At 37.0% G+C, this 19,042-nt stretch overlaps 2 protein-coding genes across 2 annotated transcripts; both read left to right on the top strand.

Annotated features, from left to right (window-relative positions):
• Positions 1 to 748: 748 nt before the first annotated feature.
• LOC115435321 (P2Y purinoceptor 14-like) lies at positions 749 to 7,584 on the top strand. Its single transcript, XM_030157642.1, has 5 exons — positions 749 to 845; positions 3,813 to 3,968; positions 4,300 to 4,594; positions 5,628 to 5,663; positions 7,055 to 7,584. Exons 2-5 carry the CDS (start codon positions 3,837 to 3,839, stop codon positions 7,582 to 7,584), a joined length of 993 nt encoding a protein of 330 aa, XP_030013502.1. The 5' UTR covers positions 749 to 845; positions 3,813 to 3,836.
• Positions 7,585 to 11,298: 3,714 nt separating this feature from the next.
• Positions 11,299 to 18,673, top strand: cnih4 (cornichon family member 4). Its single transcript, XM_030158264.1, has 5 exons — positions 11,299 to 11,367; positions 12,806 to 12,874; positions 13,006 to 13,118; positions 14,806 to 14,946; positions 15,053 to 18,673. Exons 1-5 carry the CDS (start codon positions 11,299 to 11,301, stop codon positions 15,078 to 15,080), a joined length of 420 nt encoding a protein of 139 aa, XP_030014124.1. The 3' UTR covers positions 15,081 to 18,673.
• Positions 18,674 to 19,042: the final 369 nt, after the last annotated feature.

The raw sequence follows: 19,042 nt of genomic DNA, 5'->3' as shown, positions 1-19,042 counted from the left end.
ACTGTTCGATAAACTCCATTCTTTCTTGTTTGTTTTGTATTGCTCAAATTCAGTTTTATTATGTTAAAAGTGTTTAATTAAAAATTGCCATGAGCTGAGATATACTGAAATATTTTTGGTGGGGTTTAACGGCATGTAAATGGCCACTGTGTACAGCTGTAACCATTTTTTTCTTTTAGCGCTTTGTGTTTTTGTAATTTTTTAAAATACTGCATCTGTCACTATTGATTTTGGACTCTTTTATCTTGGCCTTGAGCTCAATAAACTTCACAGGAAACAAAAGCCCTGCACTTTTGTGTCCTTCCTCATAATGCTCTAGAAAGTTTATCACACTTTGATTTGAGACAGTGTTGTTTATCAATTCAAGAACAATTATCTGTAAACCCACAAAAAAATCTGTGCCTGCAGTAAAATCGCATCTTTTCCATTGACGTTACCAGAATTTCCAAACTCAGAGCATTTAATTAAAGGTTCATTGTTTGATTTTTGGTGGCATCTAGTGGTTGCTTACCTTTGTTGGTTGCACCTCATTAACACAAATATAATAAGGGACACAAACTATGAAGTGCTGTAGAAACACATCAGTATTGTTTCATCATTTGGTGCAGGTTCATGTCTGCACAGTCACTTCCTGCTAAAGGTCAACTTCTCCTGTCAGATAAACTCAGCACTTTTGGGCAATGCAATCTTTTTGTGTCCCACAGGAAGTGGTTTCTTAAACCCTGAGTATTGTGAGGACATTTCTCTCTTTAACACACAAATTAAACAGTATCTGTTGCTTTGCAGAAGCTTATACTAGACATCCACTCAGACATATTGAGGCAGGGCAGTACTCAAAGATACAGGTACAGTAAGTTTTAATCTTGCCATTTTGATAGTTTTCATGCTTAAATATTGAGTTTAACAAAATACTCTGCACAGTTACTGTTCAGAAAATGGATTACTTTTTTTTTCAGAGAGGCTCATATGAATTAGAAGTTTGCTCTATGAATAATAAATGTGCAGTTTTAGTGAAAACAGTGCTTGTTGTTTAAATCTTAGGCTCAATGGGTCAAAAGTCATTAGAATTAGTCCAGTCTGGATTATATTATTATTACAACTTTATAGTGATACATCTGAAGTGTTCAACAGACATTAGCAAGGTTTACTAAACTTACTAAATTTTGACCTGCTTGTTGCACACCTTCACTTATAATCATTGTTTAAGTCCCAGATGTGGACATGATTATGTTGTCTTTTGTTTTTTTGTTGTTTTTTTTCCCAGAAATGAACATATATGATAAAACACAACAGGGCATTAAATAGCAAATAGATTTATTTAGCCCACAAAGACACAAACATCCACCACTGACCAAAGTCATCTACTGATGTAAAATGTCTAATATCTTCTGAACCACTCAATCTATCAATACATGTAAATAATTGGTGTAAAACACAGTTTATCATCTTTCCATGGTCATCAGATATGACCCATATAGACATTCAGAAGCTCTGTAGTGAACGTGGAAACACCTTCATCTTCTACAACATTGATTCACCAGTAAAACCCATGGAGTTGAGTCAAGGACAGCAGATAGAGATGTTTGTTTTTATATTCAGTTATTGATATGTTGACTGAAAAAGTCACTATTTCTTCAGTTTTTTTTGTTTCTGATATAATTACTCTCAACTTTAGTTTGAGCTTTTATGAACATCTACATGATCTGTGAATTAGAAAAATATTCATTTGGGAACTTCCACAAAAGTAGCCCTGAGTCTTTATGGGTTAAGCATCAGAGGAAAATTGACCATATGAACTGTGGATGTCAATAAAAGAGAGTGAGACCACTGCATCATCTGCATAAAATTTAACTGCATTCTGTCCAAAAATTACACTTACTGTAATTATTCAATAATTGTCAAGTAGGCTGCTACAGTCTAAAATAAGCTTAGTTTTGATGATCAGGATCATAGCAGTAGAAGACGGGGCTTGTGTTTAAAGCCCACTGAGACTGAACTCAGTTTGTTCGTCGTTGCCGATGACTTGATGCCAGTTTTCATCTGACTGAGTTTTGTATAGAGTCTATCAACAATACAGCTTGTTATGGGCACAGTAATGAGGGCCTGCGGGAGATGATTCTCTACAGGAAAGTCTACTGATGAATGTCAACAAGTGATAGAATGACCCTGTCTGCTGCAGTTGCTGCTGCTCATCTTTCAGAGAGGGGAAGCTCATTGTTGGCTTACATCAAAAAAATTGTCAAGTTATTTAAACATAAATTCGGCCCTCCATTCCTTTTTGAGAAAATGGTCAATGACTTTATTGTATCAAGTAGGTGTCTTTTCCAGGGACTTGATAGCTAGTTCACTTTGACCGAGCCAACAGTATGATTGATTTAACTATCTACAAAATGATATTAAACTCAAAGAAGAAATGATTAAATTATGTAACTGAAACAAGGAAATGTTGAAATTATGTTAAATTGAAACAAGGAAGTACAATGAGTGTGTTTTATTTACAGTGCAAAAAATGAACAAGTAATTTCGTAGTGGTTTCTCTCTCGATTTCAGAGCAGAATGCGCTACAGTATTAAACTGAACTCTGTCAAGCGAAGGAGTAGATCTCAAAATAGCTGTCAATCAAACAGGATTCAGCCTTTCGACTGATCCTCCAATCAGCACGTGGAAGCCCGGCATCCAGCCCAGCCGAGTTCCTCCCACAGCTCCATTCACCCCCAGAGACGCCGAGCATCCAGAGGCAGGACAACATCATGGCATTTATCCAATTACTGTCCAGTTTTGAGGCAATGAAAAAAAACTGTTCCACTCAGTCCCATTGAAGTGCATGGACGCTGAGTGTCTACGGGCAAATGCACTGAGCAGAGATCGTATGAGAAAACAGAGCAACGGGAATGTATGAGAAGTGAACAACATCGAGTCCATTGGTTTGTGATAAAGCTGATTCTGAACGAACTCATCTATGAGATGAACGTGTTCTAACAATCTCTTCAATGAAATGTCAACACAACAGTACATATTTGACCATTTAATTTTCGTAATTTTAGGGGAACCTTGCAGTCTTTGAGAAATTGCCTCTGGTCTGCTGAATCCTCACCCCCCTGCCCCTCACAGAAAACAATGAATGTTAACCCATAAAGACCCAGCACTACTTTTTGGGGCAGTTACAAAATATTTTTTTTCTTTCTTTTTAACTTTTCTTAATTTATTATGATATTATCCTCTGTATTTTTCTTTTTTTTTTCAGCCAAAATCAGGTATTTTCCTGTATTTAATTTACCGATTGAGTAGATGTCCATAAAAGGTCAAATTAAAGTTGAAGGTTATTGTATCAGAAACAGTGAAACCTGAAGAAAAACTAATTTTTTCAGCAAAGATATCAATAACTGAACATAAAATAACTGTCTCCATCCACTATCTATCCACTATACATTTATTAAACTCCAAAGGTGAATCAATGCTGTAGAAGATGACATTGTTTCCACATTCACCATGGAGCCTCAGAACGTCCAAATGGGTCATATCTGATGACCATGAAAAGATGACAAACTGCATTTTACACCAATTATTTACATGGATTGACAGGATTAGTGAATCAACAGGTATTAAACAACATAGATGAGTAAATGCTTTTGGTCACCAGTGACTGTTTGGGTCTTTATGAGTTAATTACTTATCACATTAACTTATTTATACAGTGTGTGTATTTGTTATCAGGCAAAAAAGGGAATCATTCTCAGCCAAATGTGCAATGTTGTGTTAGATGTTCTAATTAAATTTTGTTTGTTTGTTTGTTTTGTTTTGCTTTTTTTTAGAATAAACACCAAATCATCAACACCATGGTAGGACTGATGCTGTTACCCAACCAGTCCATCACCAATGAAAACACAACTGAAGATTTGACTCACTGTCTTGAATTCAGTGCTTCAACCAAGGTCTTCTTCATTGTCGCATATACTCCAGTGTTTCTGGTAAGCTTTTGCCCATTTCCTATTTTCTTTCTTTGATTAAAAAAACATCATAGTCCAAATATGAAAGGGGTAACCTGATGTGGAAGTAAGACGGATGCCAGAAACAGTTTTTGGTTTAGGTGCCTATAAATAGCATTCTGTTTAATCTAGTTCTATTAATACATCCATCCATGAGTGAACCCCAGGCTCAACTCTCTTTTCCACGCACAGCTCCAAAAATACAAGATGGTGACCGTGACAATGTCAGATTCAAAGCCTCAAAATAGACATGGGATATGCAAGGGTGTTTCTGCTAAACATTACACTGACTCTTCCTCTCCATCCACTGTAGGTGGGTTTGCTCCTCAATGGATTCATCGTTAAGTTCGTCTTCTGTCACCGTCAGAAGTCATCCAGAAGCATTATGGTCTACCTGAAGAACCTGGTAGCTGCAGACTTTCTACTCAGCCTCTCAGTCCCTTTTTACATCATTAATGCAGCCACTAACTCCACGACCATCCGCCTCATCTACTGCATTTTTGGCTCCATCATGTTCTACTTTAACATGTACACCAGCATCCTGTTCATGGTCCATATTGCTTATAACAGGTACGTTAAACTCCACCATCTTGTCCAAACAAGGTCATGTCTGACTCCACAAAAACAGCAAAATGTTAAGCTCAGGACCTCAAAACAGCAGCAACTTTATCCTTTTACCCTTTTAAGGTTGCCATGATAACAGGCCTAAGTGTCTCCATGTTTTTTGGGGTTTTTTTTGCAATAGAAGTGTCTTTTTTGCCAATTATTGTACAGCTTTTTTTTCAGGAAGAACCTCATTTTGAATATCTGGCCATTGATTATCATTATTCTAAATAATAAATGCTTAAAACTGTGTTTTAGAGTAAAAAAAAAGAAAAGAAACAAACAAGCTTGAAATATTTAGCATATTTATCACAAACAACTGTAAATGTGCGTAATGAAACTTTTTGAGATTGCAAAAATAAACTTTCAACTATTTTACATCTGCTTAAACATGCTTTGAGATCTTAAACATTCAGTATCCATATTATGGCTTCATATTTTTGGTTATTTCCAGGTGTTTTTTTAGCCTGTGTAGAATTCTCTGAAACAGTTCCTTTCTACATGTAATAGAATCCCACACTGCTGCCATAAAGTGTTAGCCTATATGGTTTCAGAAAGCTCAGGATGTCAGCTTTCCGATGCCATTTGACTTTTGTGGATAGCACACACGGTTCAGGAGTTACAGCAATTTGAATGCTGTACAGTGCAAAGTGCAGCGCCGCAGAGATTGCAGTTGTTAAAGGGTTAAGTCAAAGTATGATGGTAGAATGTCCTTACCTACATGTGCTGCTAGAGTTATAAACAATGAATCTAGGCTAAACAAGACACTTGCACTGGCATAGATGGCATTTAAATGTGAGAGAGGGAGAATGTGGACCTGGTCATGACTCCAGAGGAGGCTACTTTAGAATATTAATTTTGCAAATAAAGTCTGAGTTTGTAGTTTTAGCATTAATTGTAGCTGTTACATTGATCAGTAAGTCATTGCATAAGGATTTCTTATTGGTTGGTAAATTAATAAGGCAGTTACTGTTGTCATCCCTGTCACAGCCCAGCTTTTCTTTTTCTTAGTTTCTTTTCTAGATACTCTAATTCTAGGGCCTGCAGGTGCTCTTTCTCCTGCAAACACCTGGGGTGTGGCTATAAAGCCTGAGAGGCATTCAGTCTCATTCTCTTCCCTGCTCATTTTGGGCTGTGCTGCTGCACAGCCCAGACCCTCTGTTCCTTTGTGTTTTGAGTTGTTTGTCATCTGGCCAGTTACGGTTTCAGTTTTGGTTCTTGTCTTTTGGTTGGATTATTTTGGCTTTCTTTTATCGCTTATAATAAATTTTGGTTAACCATACTTGTCGTGTTTGGTTGTTTTGTTATGGCTATGAGCCAGGTCATGACATCCCAAACTGAGACCATGATTTAACTAAGATCTGAGTGAATCAAGACTCTATGAAATGGTTCTTGTTGCCAGTGAGCAGCAGATTTAGGCAGCATGTGGAAAGACAAATTGAGAATTGGGAAAATGTTTTATACCTTAGGAAAATATTTGAAAGATTTTTCTAGACTGAGAAAAAATGCACTCAAATCAAGTCCGAAACTATCAAAAAGCCATCTTGAGACCATAATCAGAACTGCAATCAATCTCAAATAATAAAATACTAGATGCTGTTCTGTGAATCACTTTCTACCAGTGACATGATTAACCCATAAAGACCCAGTGCTTCTTCTGTGGCAATTCCCAAATGAATTGTTCTATTTAATCATTCTTAACTGATTTATTGCCATTTATTATGATAGTATCCTCTGTATTTTATGTTTTTTCAGTAAAAATCATGTATTTTCCTATATTTAATTTTCTGATCATGTAGATGTTCATAAAAGCTCAGATTAAAGTTATGTTTTATAATATCAGGAACAGAGAAAACTGAAGAAAAAGTGACTTTTTCAACAAAATATATCATTAATTGAACATAAAACAAGCATCTCCATTTATTGTCATTGATCAAACTCCATGGGTTTTACTGGTGAATCAATGTTATAGATGATGACAGTGTTTCCACATTCACTATGGGCCTCTGAACGTCAAATGCACAATGCCAAATGCACAATGTTGTGTTAGATTTCCTTTTTTGGTGTGGTTTTGTTTGCATGTTCAGTTGACATTTGGGTAGGCAGGCGATATGAGGTAATCGACAATCTTTTCTAAGAATGTTTTCAGTTATGATGCTTTGGGAAATACCTCTATCATTCTAAGAAAATCATCTCAGCTTTGAGATGCCTCTAGGAAATGAAACCATGTCTGAGATGTTTATCCCTTTGTTGATTAATGGATTCTTCTGTCATAAGTTTGAATCCAAAATATTATTTTTGTTACTTCTTTTGTGGCTTCTTCTCTTACAGATATCTGAAAATCGTCTGTTCTAATAAAACTCACATCCTACTGACGGTGCGAGGCGCCTGCATCACCTCCGCATTTACATGGGTTTTTACCGGAATATTTGTCACCAGCTATGTTTCTGTGTCAATTGTCACAGGAAAGAATCTGACATCTGTCCCTGGTCGCTGTGAGGACTTGCAAAATGCGCAGTTCGGTGTGTTTGACAAAGTTTTCGACACCTGTGTTTTAACTATCTTTCTGTCCATCCTCGCCTTCATCATCTTCATCTACTACCGTATCTCCTACAAGGTGTCAATGGTTCAGCAGAGTCAGGTGACATCCTCCAGCTCTAAGAAACTGGCCGAGTCACGTCGGAACATGTTGGTACTGGTCAGCGTCTTCTGTATTTGCTTCGTCCCTTTCCAACTGGTTAATATTCCCTATGTTTTCCTTGGGTGTTCTTGGAGCCCAGTGCTTAACTTCCTGCAAGAACTGACCCGTACATTATCAGCTGTGAATATCTGCCTGGACCCCTTCATCTACTTCATGTTCTGCAAGGACTTCCGGGAGCAGATGAAACTGAAAAATGTGTTCTTCTTACGCAGAGACACACCAGAACTGAACATGGAGAGAGGGCTGCAAAATGAAGCTGAGCTCAGTATCCAGTCCAGCAGCGATAGCAGCTGATTTCACCACATCTGAAGTGATATGGTTACCTTGATTTGACTTCTAAAAGACACTCACTCAATCAAAATTTATTTATATAGTGCCAAATCATAACAGAAGTCAGTGGTATGCGGTGAGGTTTATGGCTGGTGAGGCACTGACTTTTCTAGAGTCAGATTTACAATTGTAAGAACTGAAAAGAGCATCTAATTTCACTATTCATCTAACAGCATGCAACTGGTAATACTTCATATCCCATCAGCATTCCGCTTTCAATTACACTTACACCAACACAAACATACATAGGAACATATTTGTCCAACAAAGAACATTTCTTTTATAGAAATGGATAGAGCACCCTTCTTGTGTCTAAGCAATTCATATTTACTGTAAACAAATTAAAGTATAGAGATGTGTGAAGCACATATTTAATTTTAACCTTCAGTATAAATTTCTGTTATTTATCAAACTTTAAGTTCTGGTGCTTTAATCAATTTTAATAAAGGTTGTGTTGTGATCCGATTTATTCATGTTTTGCGAAGTATTATCAGAGGGAGTCAACATAAGATAGGGTAAATTTTAATCAAAAATTTATTCTTTTAAATTAAAAATATACTTTCATTAACCCAAGACGTTGTCTATCAAAATGATAAGAAACGAAATCTTTTAGGCCAAAAATGTAGTTATCAAATACTTGATTTTTTTTTTTTTTTTTACTTACTCCAATCTTATTTTTAAAAAACAAAAACTTAAAACCATTTTTGGCCTTACCTTGAAACGAACGACGCTTCTGCCCCGTAGTTTGGAGCAAAATTTTAGCTCTGGTGTTGGTCTTTCATCATTTATTATCTTCTGTTTGGAGTGGAAGTCCAGTTTCGAGAAATATTTTAGTTTTGCAATACAATCCTCCATAGTGAGTCGGATCAGGCAGAGCATAAAAAACACTGTTGTTGACCTGTTAGCTTTAGCTTAGCGCCGACTTTCAATTGCTTCTGTTGAATCCAGCAATGCAGCTACAAAACACCTGTCAGTTCACGTCCGCCCCCTGGAGGTAAGGCAGAGTACTGCCTGCCTCACCTGCTGACTTTTCTCTGCACTGTATTGTACGAGCAGCAGGAACAATTCTCTCACACGAACATTAAAGACATTACACAGACTGTAGAGAGTCATGCTGTATAAGAAATTTTTCTGTAAAGTCCATATTGACGATATGCTGAGGAACAGAAACGGGTCTGCGTCATGTGACCCAGTTTGTATAGAGGGTATGCACATACGTCACTTCCCCCCCAGGCCACGCCCCTCTAAGTCAGCCTGGGTGGCAAAAACAAACCTGTTAAACATGAGGGAGTATAGCAGTAAACACAGCCAGACTGGGAAAATGTGAAATATGAAATTAAATGAAGGACATTTGGACTGGACATGGATCCCCACAAGCTACCAAAGAACAAGTGGTCCATGAACACTGACATGTGGACAGAAATGGAGTATCCTGACATCCAGGGTAAGTAGCATCGCTGTTTTTACCTGAAACAAATATACATGGTTTCATCATTACTGACAGCCAGGGTCTAAAACTAGGGCCCAGAACCAGCTTGTTATGGAAAAAAATATTACTCTACTAATTCGTCTATAATAAAGAAGGATAAGTTCAAACGTTCAGTGTCAAAGAAATCCCTTTATTTGGAGCTCCATAGAAGGAGATACCCCTCAGACAAAGACTGAGACGGTCTGACCCCAAAAATACAAATCACCCTGTAGTCTTCTGTCTCCCATGAGAAAACTATGACGTGTGGAAAGTATTTTGGTTAGTGTCAGGAACTTAGATAAGACCCCTGTGAGAAATGTTGGTTTGGCCTTCTACTCTGGACACAACACAAAAGAGGTCCAAACTGCTCTAGAATACACAGTGACATGAATATATCTGAAATAGAGTTAGAAGCCTATATGATATATGAAATATATGAAAATATATATGAATATATATGGATATAAGTAATTTTGCCATTACATACTCCCCCCTCTTGATCATTCATTGATCACTAAGAATAAATCATAACAAAAAGACCAATCACACACATCCATCCCTACACCCCCTTCAAGGTTTAAGTAGAGATTTCCTAAACCATCACAGAGGAATGCTTTGTTTTCCCAGAGGACAGACTCTTAAGTAATCATCAAGCAAATGTATAGAAAACAGAGAGATTTTCATATGTACATGTTAACAGGTTTACCAAGTACCAAGACAAACAGGCTCACCATCCGGAAAAAACAAAAGAGATTAGTTTAAGATGTGGCTATATTGCTTCGTCCAGAAGCCACCAGTATAAATGTCTTTTTACTTCCTGCCGCCTTCAAAATGAAAGTGTCTTTTAAAATAAAAGCACCCATTTTTATAATTTCACCTAATTAAACAAAGTCCAAACAAACTGAACACACATTATATTTCAGATCCTTTCCGGTGAACCTTACCGACTCCCAACTCATGTTGCACTTCGGTCCCGTTGGAGATTTAGTTTACCTTTAGGTCCCTTTTCCTGTCCATATGTACAATGACCTCTGTCAAATTGGGCACCCCACAGAAACACAGAAAGTGCACAGGCATGTTTGCAGATACTGTCTATTTCAGATATTCCTTGAACAACTTTTTTTTTCCGGATGGTGAGCCTGTTTGTCTTGGTACTTGGTTGTTATTTCCAAATCCCCACTTAGTATTTCCCACACAGTGTTCAAAGAAAAGTGATATACATCTTGTAATTAAAAAGAGTTACAATATTCATGGAAATTATTTCATTTCCAGATCACAGATGTAGATGAAATTATATTTTTTGTGTCCTTAATTGTCAGGATCTTACATGGAGTGAATTTAGTCATTTAATAGACAGGATTATTATATTTTAGAATTAGGAGGTTTGTATGATTTGAGTTAACTTGTGAATAAACCTGTTTAACCTCTTAGATATTCTTTACCTAGATGCAGAACCTTGGACATCTCACATCCGTAGGTTCCAACATTGGTGTTTCCAGTGCGCTGAGTACAAACCAACTACTTACTAGCACTAGAAATCTGTGGAACTGTATTGCAAATCTGGGTTTTGGACCCATATTTCTTGGCTGAAAACACAGGGAAATCTGAACTGAGCCCTGGTCTGTCTCAAGATTAGTTCTGTAAGGTTGACATCTAAAATGTGGTCTCACTGCCGATCCAGCCTTTATGTGTAAGTAATATGTGGATTTATGCTACTTCTTTTCTTTTTTATTGTGTATGTTTTTTTGTTTTTTGTTTTTTTTAAATCTGATCCTATGGACCTAGTTTTTGTGTCCTTAATAAAGCTTTAATGAATGAATGAGATCTGATTTGATCAAAAATGCCCGACTCTGACATACACTACAAACAAAAAGTTAAAAATATTTCTTTTTTTTTTTTTTTGCCATTTGTAACTAAAACTATGTCTGGTTATTAAAACGTGTTTCAATTCAATTCACACAAAAAAGGTAAAAAGCACTGTGCAAGAATCCCAACTGAAAAAAATAGCCCAAAAAATAAAAAATATCCTTAACATTTTGTTTGTAGTGTAAGTTTCCACCAGTACTGTCGCTTCATTTTCCCTGCCATTCTCTTCCTCGACACTCCAGTCCAATAGGGGACAGTGATGTTTCCCTAAACTGGTTGTAACCCGCCATACAATTCAACGAAGAAGAAGTAGCCGCAGTAGTAGAAGAAGAAGACGACCAAAAATGGAAGCGGCAGTGTTCATTCTGTCACTTGTCGACTGCTGTGCACTGATTTTCCTTTCGGTCTATTTTGTATCCTTTTCACAGGTTTGCTCTCTGGGTTGTGTGGGCTGTTTTAGGACGAGTCGTTAACCGGAGGAAAGCTCTGACTCGGTCATTTGTACATTAGCTAATACAGCCATGCTAACTACCTAGCTGTAGCTAACCGGTTAGCCGCCGCCTTACAAGTGTAAATTACTTCACAACAACTTACAACAAGGTGTGACTAAAAGAATACAAAACCCACAGACAAAAACAGGAAAGTAACCGACAGTTACACGCAAATACCTTAAACAGCATAGACCTGTCGAAAGAAGATGAATAAATGAATGTGTTTCATCGTTAGCTGTGACAGTTTCACTCACTTTCACATCTACTAGTTTGACGACACACCTTTATATTAGCTTTGGGGATTTCACCGTCTTTCTTTTGCAAATTTTCCACCGTTTTTAAAATTATTAGCGACCTTTGCTGTTAAATAAGTATACATATAAATTAGATACGTTACTGTGTTAGATACAGAAAACATTATTCTGTATTACTCCAAACTATCATAAGCAGAAGTTGGCCCCGATAGTCGCCGATTTCAAGCGACATTAAGATTAGAGGCTTTTTGAAGGTTTTTAGTGGCGTTTCAACTGAAATAATTACCGTTTGTGGGGAAACATTAAGTATAGTGTAATTAGCAACAGTGCATAGTTAAACTGATGTTCATTTCCACTGTTATGTTATTAGATATTTTAAAAGTGGTGTTCAGTGATCCACATATGTTTGCAGGAAAGTCTAAGATAGTTTTTATTTTGGGGGTAGGATGGAGATGATATCAGCTGTTAAAATATTGGCCTTCATTTCATTTCATTTGTTTATTTAGACAGGGACAATGCACAACATACATTAACCTTAAAAAGGAGAGATGTAGTGTACCAGGTTCTTGCACTAGTGCTAATTTCCACCTGTAGTCCCTGGGCAGGCTGATGTTATCATTAAAAAAACAGACATTAATAAAAACTAAAACAGTAAAAAATGCATTTCTATAACGCCATCTGTAAAGAAAAAATCACTCATATCCAACCATTCACTCTCACTGCAGTTCGTCACACACTCTGAGCATGTTTACATTACATTACATTATGGCTACAGTACAATATTGGCTTTGTATTATATGTTACATTTTATATCAGCCTATGAATATCAAATATCTGATGACCTCTAGTTTACTGAGGTTACAGTGGTTATATAGCTGCTTTGAGGCCTTTTTCTTATAATAAGATGAATATTACTTACAAAATATTTAACCTGAAATATGTCACATTCAGTGTGAATACATGTGTGTCAAGAGAATATGATCTAAGGAACAGCTATAGGGAAGTATTTTTTGTGTGTAAAAATAGCACAGTAACATATTTTATGTACATTAATGTAAATGTTTTAAGATGTTGACCACTTGATAAAACCTTGACCTGCTGCTCAGATTATCACTCTATCGGATTTAGAATGTGATTACATCAATGCCAGAGCCTGCTGTTCCAAACTGAACAAAGTGAGTTGGTTTATATCAGATTAGTGTCAAAGGGCAAACACAGCTTCCACATTTTGAATAGACCGGCTTTTGTGGAGTTTGATCTGTTGCAGTTTGATAGATTTGTATGTGTTGTGTGCTGTTCTGTGCAGTGGGTCATTCCAGAGATGATTGGTCAGTGTCTTTCCACGATGCTGATGTTGGTCTCCATGCACTGGTTTATTTTCCTGCTCAACCTGCCAGTAGCAGCTTGGAATATTTACAGGTGAGCTCTCATGGTATAGCATCTGCAAGTCCATGAAAAGTCTTTCATGCATTAAATTACTTGAAAACTGGATTATGAAGCTTACATTAGTTTCACAAAATCACATGGATTTTGTCTGATATACTGGGAGTAATATGAAAGTAACTAGTGCACATATTAATACCGATATCTAGGGACACAAGTTAGTAAATGCATTGTTCCTGTTTTTAACTTCATTTCCTGTCATGCTGCGTGGTACTGTGCTTCCGGTTAACTGAACAACATGATTGTAAGGCTACTGTAAACCAAAATGACTAATATCACCCAAAATATTGGTCCTATCAACTTGTTGAGATATTTAATGTGGAGACGAGACTATTCTCAACTGTAAGTATCAAATTGGCCAGTTAAAAATGTCTGAATTTCTCAGAACTGTGCAGATACACACTCACACAGGTGCTCTAAGACCTTCCAGTATTATGACATAGATACTTTGGGTTGTTTACTTAGAAAACATCAAACCACTGAAGTTATTGATGATAACACTTTTTTTGGTCAAATATTGAGTTATGCTATTTCTGGAAAATTACACCCATTGCTTAAGTTGTACTGGCATGTTACAGTTACTAAATGCCTCATTGCATTTCATTTTTCTTCTACTATGGGTTTAGCAGAGAGTTACAGTTATAGAGGTTTATTTTCTACCTTGTCTAAATGCTTCAATAGTGGATTTTGTATACATGGCACGTCAGATCTGTCAGTTTTTATTAACAAAACATAAATGAAAATCTGTTTCATATTTCAATATTCTATGCCAGTGGTTCTCAACGGGGGAGGCACAAGCACAGAAAAAAATAATGTAAAATCACTCACTGGGTATTAGTACAAAGGAGATGCAGCAGATTCTCCCCATGTCGAAATACAAGTGGTTGGACTATTACAGTGTTTCTCAGCGGGGGCGGTAGGAGGCTAATGATGCCATTAGTGGGCCTTTCTTCAAAAAAGGTTGAGAAACACTGCTCTATGCTAATAAATGTTTCTTCATCATAATGTCTAAGTATTATTAGCTTTATATTACTGTGGTTGCTTACAGTTAACAGAAGTAACAATAATATCATTAATTGCAATTATTTGTATCACAGTTAATCTGCATCTCACATTTCAATAATGTGACAACACTAGTTCTAGCGTTTGTATGGAATCCTGAAATAGGAAAAGTATATCCTGTGATTGGTTGGCTGTATGTGGATGATAGGTATCATCCACATACAGAGGGTATTTAACTTCTTTTTTTAAATTTATATACAGACCTTCACACTTCGAGCCATTGTTGGAAATTGGATTTAGCAACATCCCCTAATGCTCTGGAAAACAAAAAAAAAAATCTTGGAAAGTTCTAAGAGCAAGAAGCTCAAGGCAAATAGAATCGAGGAAGAACTTGTTTGGCTGGAACAACTGTGGTATTAAAATGACAAAATTCCCTCACAAGAATACACCACATAAAAAGCAGCTTGTCTTTGTCAAGACTTGCCATTTTCAGTGTAAATTTGCATCTCAAAGGTTGCTTTTTTCATTTAGTAGGTTGGACTTTCAAAGCTGTAATACACAGAGAGAGACTGAAGGAGTGGGTTTTTCCATGAGTGTATAATTTTAGACTAACCTGAATGTGTTCAAGCGTTTTCTCACCTCTCATCTGTTGTTTTTGTAGGTATGCCAAGGTCCCAATGGGCAACATGGGGGTGTTTGACCCCACTGAGATCCACAACCGGGGTCAGCTCAAGTCCCACATGAAGGAGGCCATGATTAAACTGGGCTACCACCTGCTCTGCTTCTTCATTTACTTGTACAGGTAAGAACTGCAGCATCCACCAGGATACTCAGCATTTACTCATCTTTATCAGGTACAAGGCTTTAAAATGATCCACTGCTTCTGTCTCCCACTCCTGCCTTTCCAGCATGATCCTGGCTCTGATCAACGACTGAAACGCCCGGAGAGCTCTTCTCTCACCCCAGCTGCCAAATTTAGACTCCTACAAACTCCTGGATTTGCTGGTTTTTCTTTTTTTTCCACTTTCATCCTGAACTGTATGTATAAAACCTTTCAAAACAGCAGTGCTGAGCAGAGTTCACATGTTCACCTGTGTTGTCACAAAGCTAAAACTGATCTTAACCCTGTTCGCAGCTAGTGCTAACATCCAACATCCAACCCTGCTAGAAATTAATGTGAATTTTCAAAGAGATAAATACAATAATCTGATCTTATTAGTTTCTTAGCTATTTAGACAATGAGCAATGTTTTGGAAAGCTTATCAGGTCAATTGTTAAAAGGTACAGATGATAACATTCATGTTGAGTGGAAATCACTACACATGCACCTCATGATTTATATAAAATCATCACAATATGCAACATATTCCCTTCAGGGTCTTATTACAAAATAGAGCTGGAACATTTTTTTTCAAGTTATTACATAATGAGGTATTTTTTATATGATATTAATGTTAGTACCAGCTGTGAGCAGGGCTTTAGACCTAAACTAATATTCACTTAAATGCCATTTCACAAAATAAGAAATCTAAAAAAACAAAACTTCATTAAGGTGACTTGAAGAGTAACTGAACAACACAAAGCTGTAAACACACTAAGTAATGATCACATCCTGGGGTACAATAAATACTGAGATGTTAAACCCCTGTAGGTCTTCAGAGAGAGGCCTTTAGGAGTTGTGAAGATATGTTGTTTTTAATCTTTGCCTGAAAGAATAAGATTAAATATTTTTTGCATTCAGATGTTTACAAGACTATATGAGTAGTTTTATTGTAAATGCCATGTGCCTGCAGCTTCTATATCACTGTAAATGTGAGTGAGAGTCTTAAATTTTCCTTCATTTTGGAGATTGAACAGTGCAAAAACAGCCCTGTTATGGGTGCGTTGAGTCCCAGTGTAAGAGAGTTTTACAGCCAAATCACAAACAGTTCGTTAAAAATTATAAGTGTTCTTCAAGGCTGAGCAGTGGCTTTCTATGTTGGTATGACACCAGACAAAAGACAATGGCTGTATGTTTTAGGAAATGACTAAGAAGATGGAAGAGGACTGGTGTAATTTGGATTAAACATGAAAAATCGGCAGTGTTTTTAATTAAAAAGCCTTTTTGAGCCAATGGAAAGTGCACCACGCCTTCTCACATACATAGATAATTTTGAAGATTTGGTAAAATAGTCTCCAATGAAACTAATTTGTATGAACTGCTGGACTGTATTTACCACCCACATATGTACAGTTGGCTTTTCCTAGAGTTCAATATGACGTTTCTCAGATGGAATAGAAGGCTCAGTTATCAAACCCACTTGGTGCAGATGTTGCCTTTTGCTGTGGTTTTTCATCAGTTTATTAAATGCTGATGTGCAGGGTTTGGTTTCTCACTTCAAGTTTCAATAGGCCTGTTGTTTTGCTTTTCGCGTCAGGATCTAAACTAAACGCTCTGACATGCCCACTGGACTGTTGGTGTGTGCGTTTGTCCTGCATCATTAGCTCTGATCAGCCTTACTGAAGCAGCTGTTCAGCCTATTCAGCACGTCGAGGCTGTGTTCGACGCAGCGAGTGAGTGTTGGCCTGTCTAACCTGCAGTTCTTTGCCTTTTTCTTCTTCCACATCAGCCCATCACGGTATAGACATGCACGGCAGCTGCCTGTTTACTCGTTTAGTTTAACTTTTGCAAAAGATTGTAAGGCCCTACTTGTTTAAAGACATTTTTTAATTAAATCTTTGGTTTATGATGTGATGTTGATATTTGTTGCGTTTACATGGATTCCAATAGTCCACCTCAATCAGAAGACACAGGTCTCATTTGAAGGAATTTTAATCAAATTCAGAGGGTTGATCTGCCCAATAGCAACATATTAGTAGCTAATAACCATAAACCCTTAGTCTGGTTGTAATAAATGTATTCTTTCCATTTATCCCACATGAGGGCAATATTAGGTTAGATTTTTTGGCAAAAATCAATCCAAATTAAAGTGAAATCAATGCGGAGACATCAAAACTAATTAAATGAACTTATTTTAATGCCTTGTCCCTATTTACCCCCTCTAAAAATTATTGTTTTAAAGCCATTAGATTTAATTTTGATATTGCTTTTCCAAATTTGTGTGCACAGGTATGTAAAAAAAAATATATGTTGGAAATTAGGACTTTTCTTCCCCAAAACTAGGGTTTATTTGATTTTCCGTTATCTTTTGTGCTGTTTTCCCTTTCGCATTTACCCCTCATATGGTTGTGGTATCTGCAGGTTCTTCAAGAATATTTAATATTTTCATCAAAAATGCATAATTTTGGAGCCTTTTATTATAAGAAATGCAGGGGTTTCCGTACGGTTTTAAGGCTTAGGTGCTGCAATCTAGGCACCACCTAAACCAAATGAATGTAAAACCAATGTGGATGTAGTTGTAGTAATCCATTTGATAGAGAATTAGATAATCGCTGCTGAAAAACATGACATTTTGCCGGTAGAACTACTGTGTGCACGTCAAATCAAACTGATCTGGTTAAATATTTTGTTTGTGCATCTATGTATATAAGTAAAGATTGCGCAGCATTTATTTCTCCAGTCATATGTTCACTTCTGTCTTCTAAGAGAGCGTGGTATGATGGATTGAGAAAATCATATGGATTGATATCTGTATAAACTAACAGTACACTAACTTTTAAATCATAATTACAATCCTTGGTTTTATTTTCAAACTTGCTTTCACATCCTTCAGATGAGATTTCTCTTGTGAGGTCTCAGGGCACTTTGTTTCTGAGACCGTGAAAGGCCTCAAAGTCAAAGAATCAGATTACGTATTTGAGATGGGTGACTTTTGAGAAATGGGTCCGAATTGATCTGCTAGCCTCCTAAAGGGGCGGGACAGTGGATGTGGAGAAACCATGTGACACTGAAACAGGAATTGACTTTGTGTTTGTTTGGAATCTCTTGAAGGAGTTTTGTCCATGTTAACGCAGCTGTTGTGACAACCCAGGTGATAGTCACATCCCTCCGCCTGTTCTGAGACGTCTTATACATACAGTCCACATCCTCTCAGACTCCAACGCAGACCGTCATCCCAGTCTGTTCAGATCATTACATGTATCACACGAGTTACTAAATGCGATCTATCGGGGGGGCAGTGATGGTGCTCGGCAGACAGTTTGACAATCTCAGCGAAATGTGTGTTTCCGGTCTGATGTATTTTACTCAGAAGAACCGATCAGTTAATTTAAGTATGAGTGGCAGCAGTTTGGATGTGTATGGACTGTTGCATGACCTTTGACACTGAACACAGACTGTATGTGACATTCCTCTCATCAGCAGGCGTCTCGGCCTTAAACCGCGACGACGTGCACTCCTCCTCATTCAGCTGAATCCAGAGACCAATCCTGGTTTTCAGTAAATACACACAGCCCTGTATTATCACAATGTGAACTCCATGCTCATATCTCTATTCTCTTCGGCGTGATTAAACTGTCTGATACAGTATTAAGTTTGTTTTATTTTGGACATGTGGAAGTTTCATAAATAAAACTCAAAAGTCAAGGTATTTGTCTGTATTTTATTTTTCAAGCTTTTATTTCATCCATTTCTTATAAAACAGGGGTGTCAAACTCATTTTCGTTCAGGGGCCACATTCAGCTAAATTTGATCTGAAATGAGCCGCATCAGTAAAATAATAACATAGTAATATATAAATAATGCAACTCCAAAATTTTCTCTATGTTTTATTGTGAAAAAAGTAAAATTAAACTATGAAAATGTTTGCATCTACAAACTATCCTTTCAAACAATGTGAATAACATGAACAAACTGACAAAATAAATGTAATTTTAACAGTATTATGCTTCAGTTTATCATTTACACATGCAGGGCCGTAGCACCAAATTCTGGGCCCATACACAAAAAGTCCCCCCCA

This window comes from Sphaeramia orbicularis, chromosome 16 (assembly GCF_902148855.1).
Source record: "Sphaeramia orbicularis chromosome 16, fSphaOr1.1, whole genome shotgun sequence".
NCBI classification, from domain to species: domain Eukaryota; kingdom Metazoa; phylum Chordata; class Actinopteri; order Kurtiformes; family Apogonidae; genus Sphaeramia; species Sphaeramia orbicularis.
Note: the sequence above shows the minus strand (reverse complement) of the source record. Positions and strands in the feature narration are given on the sequence as shown.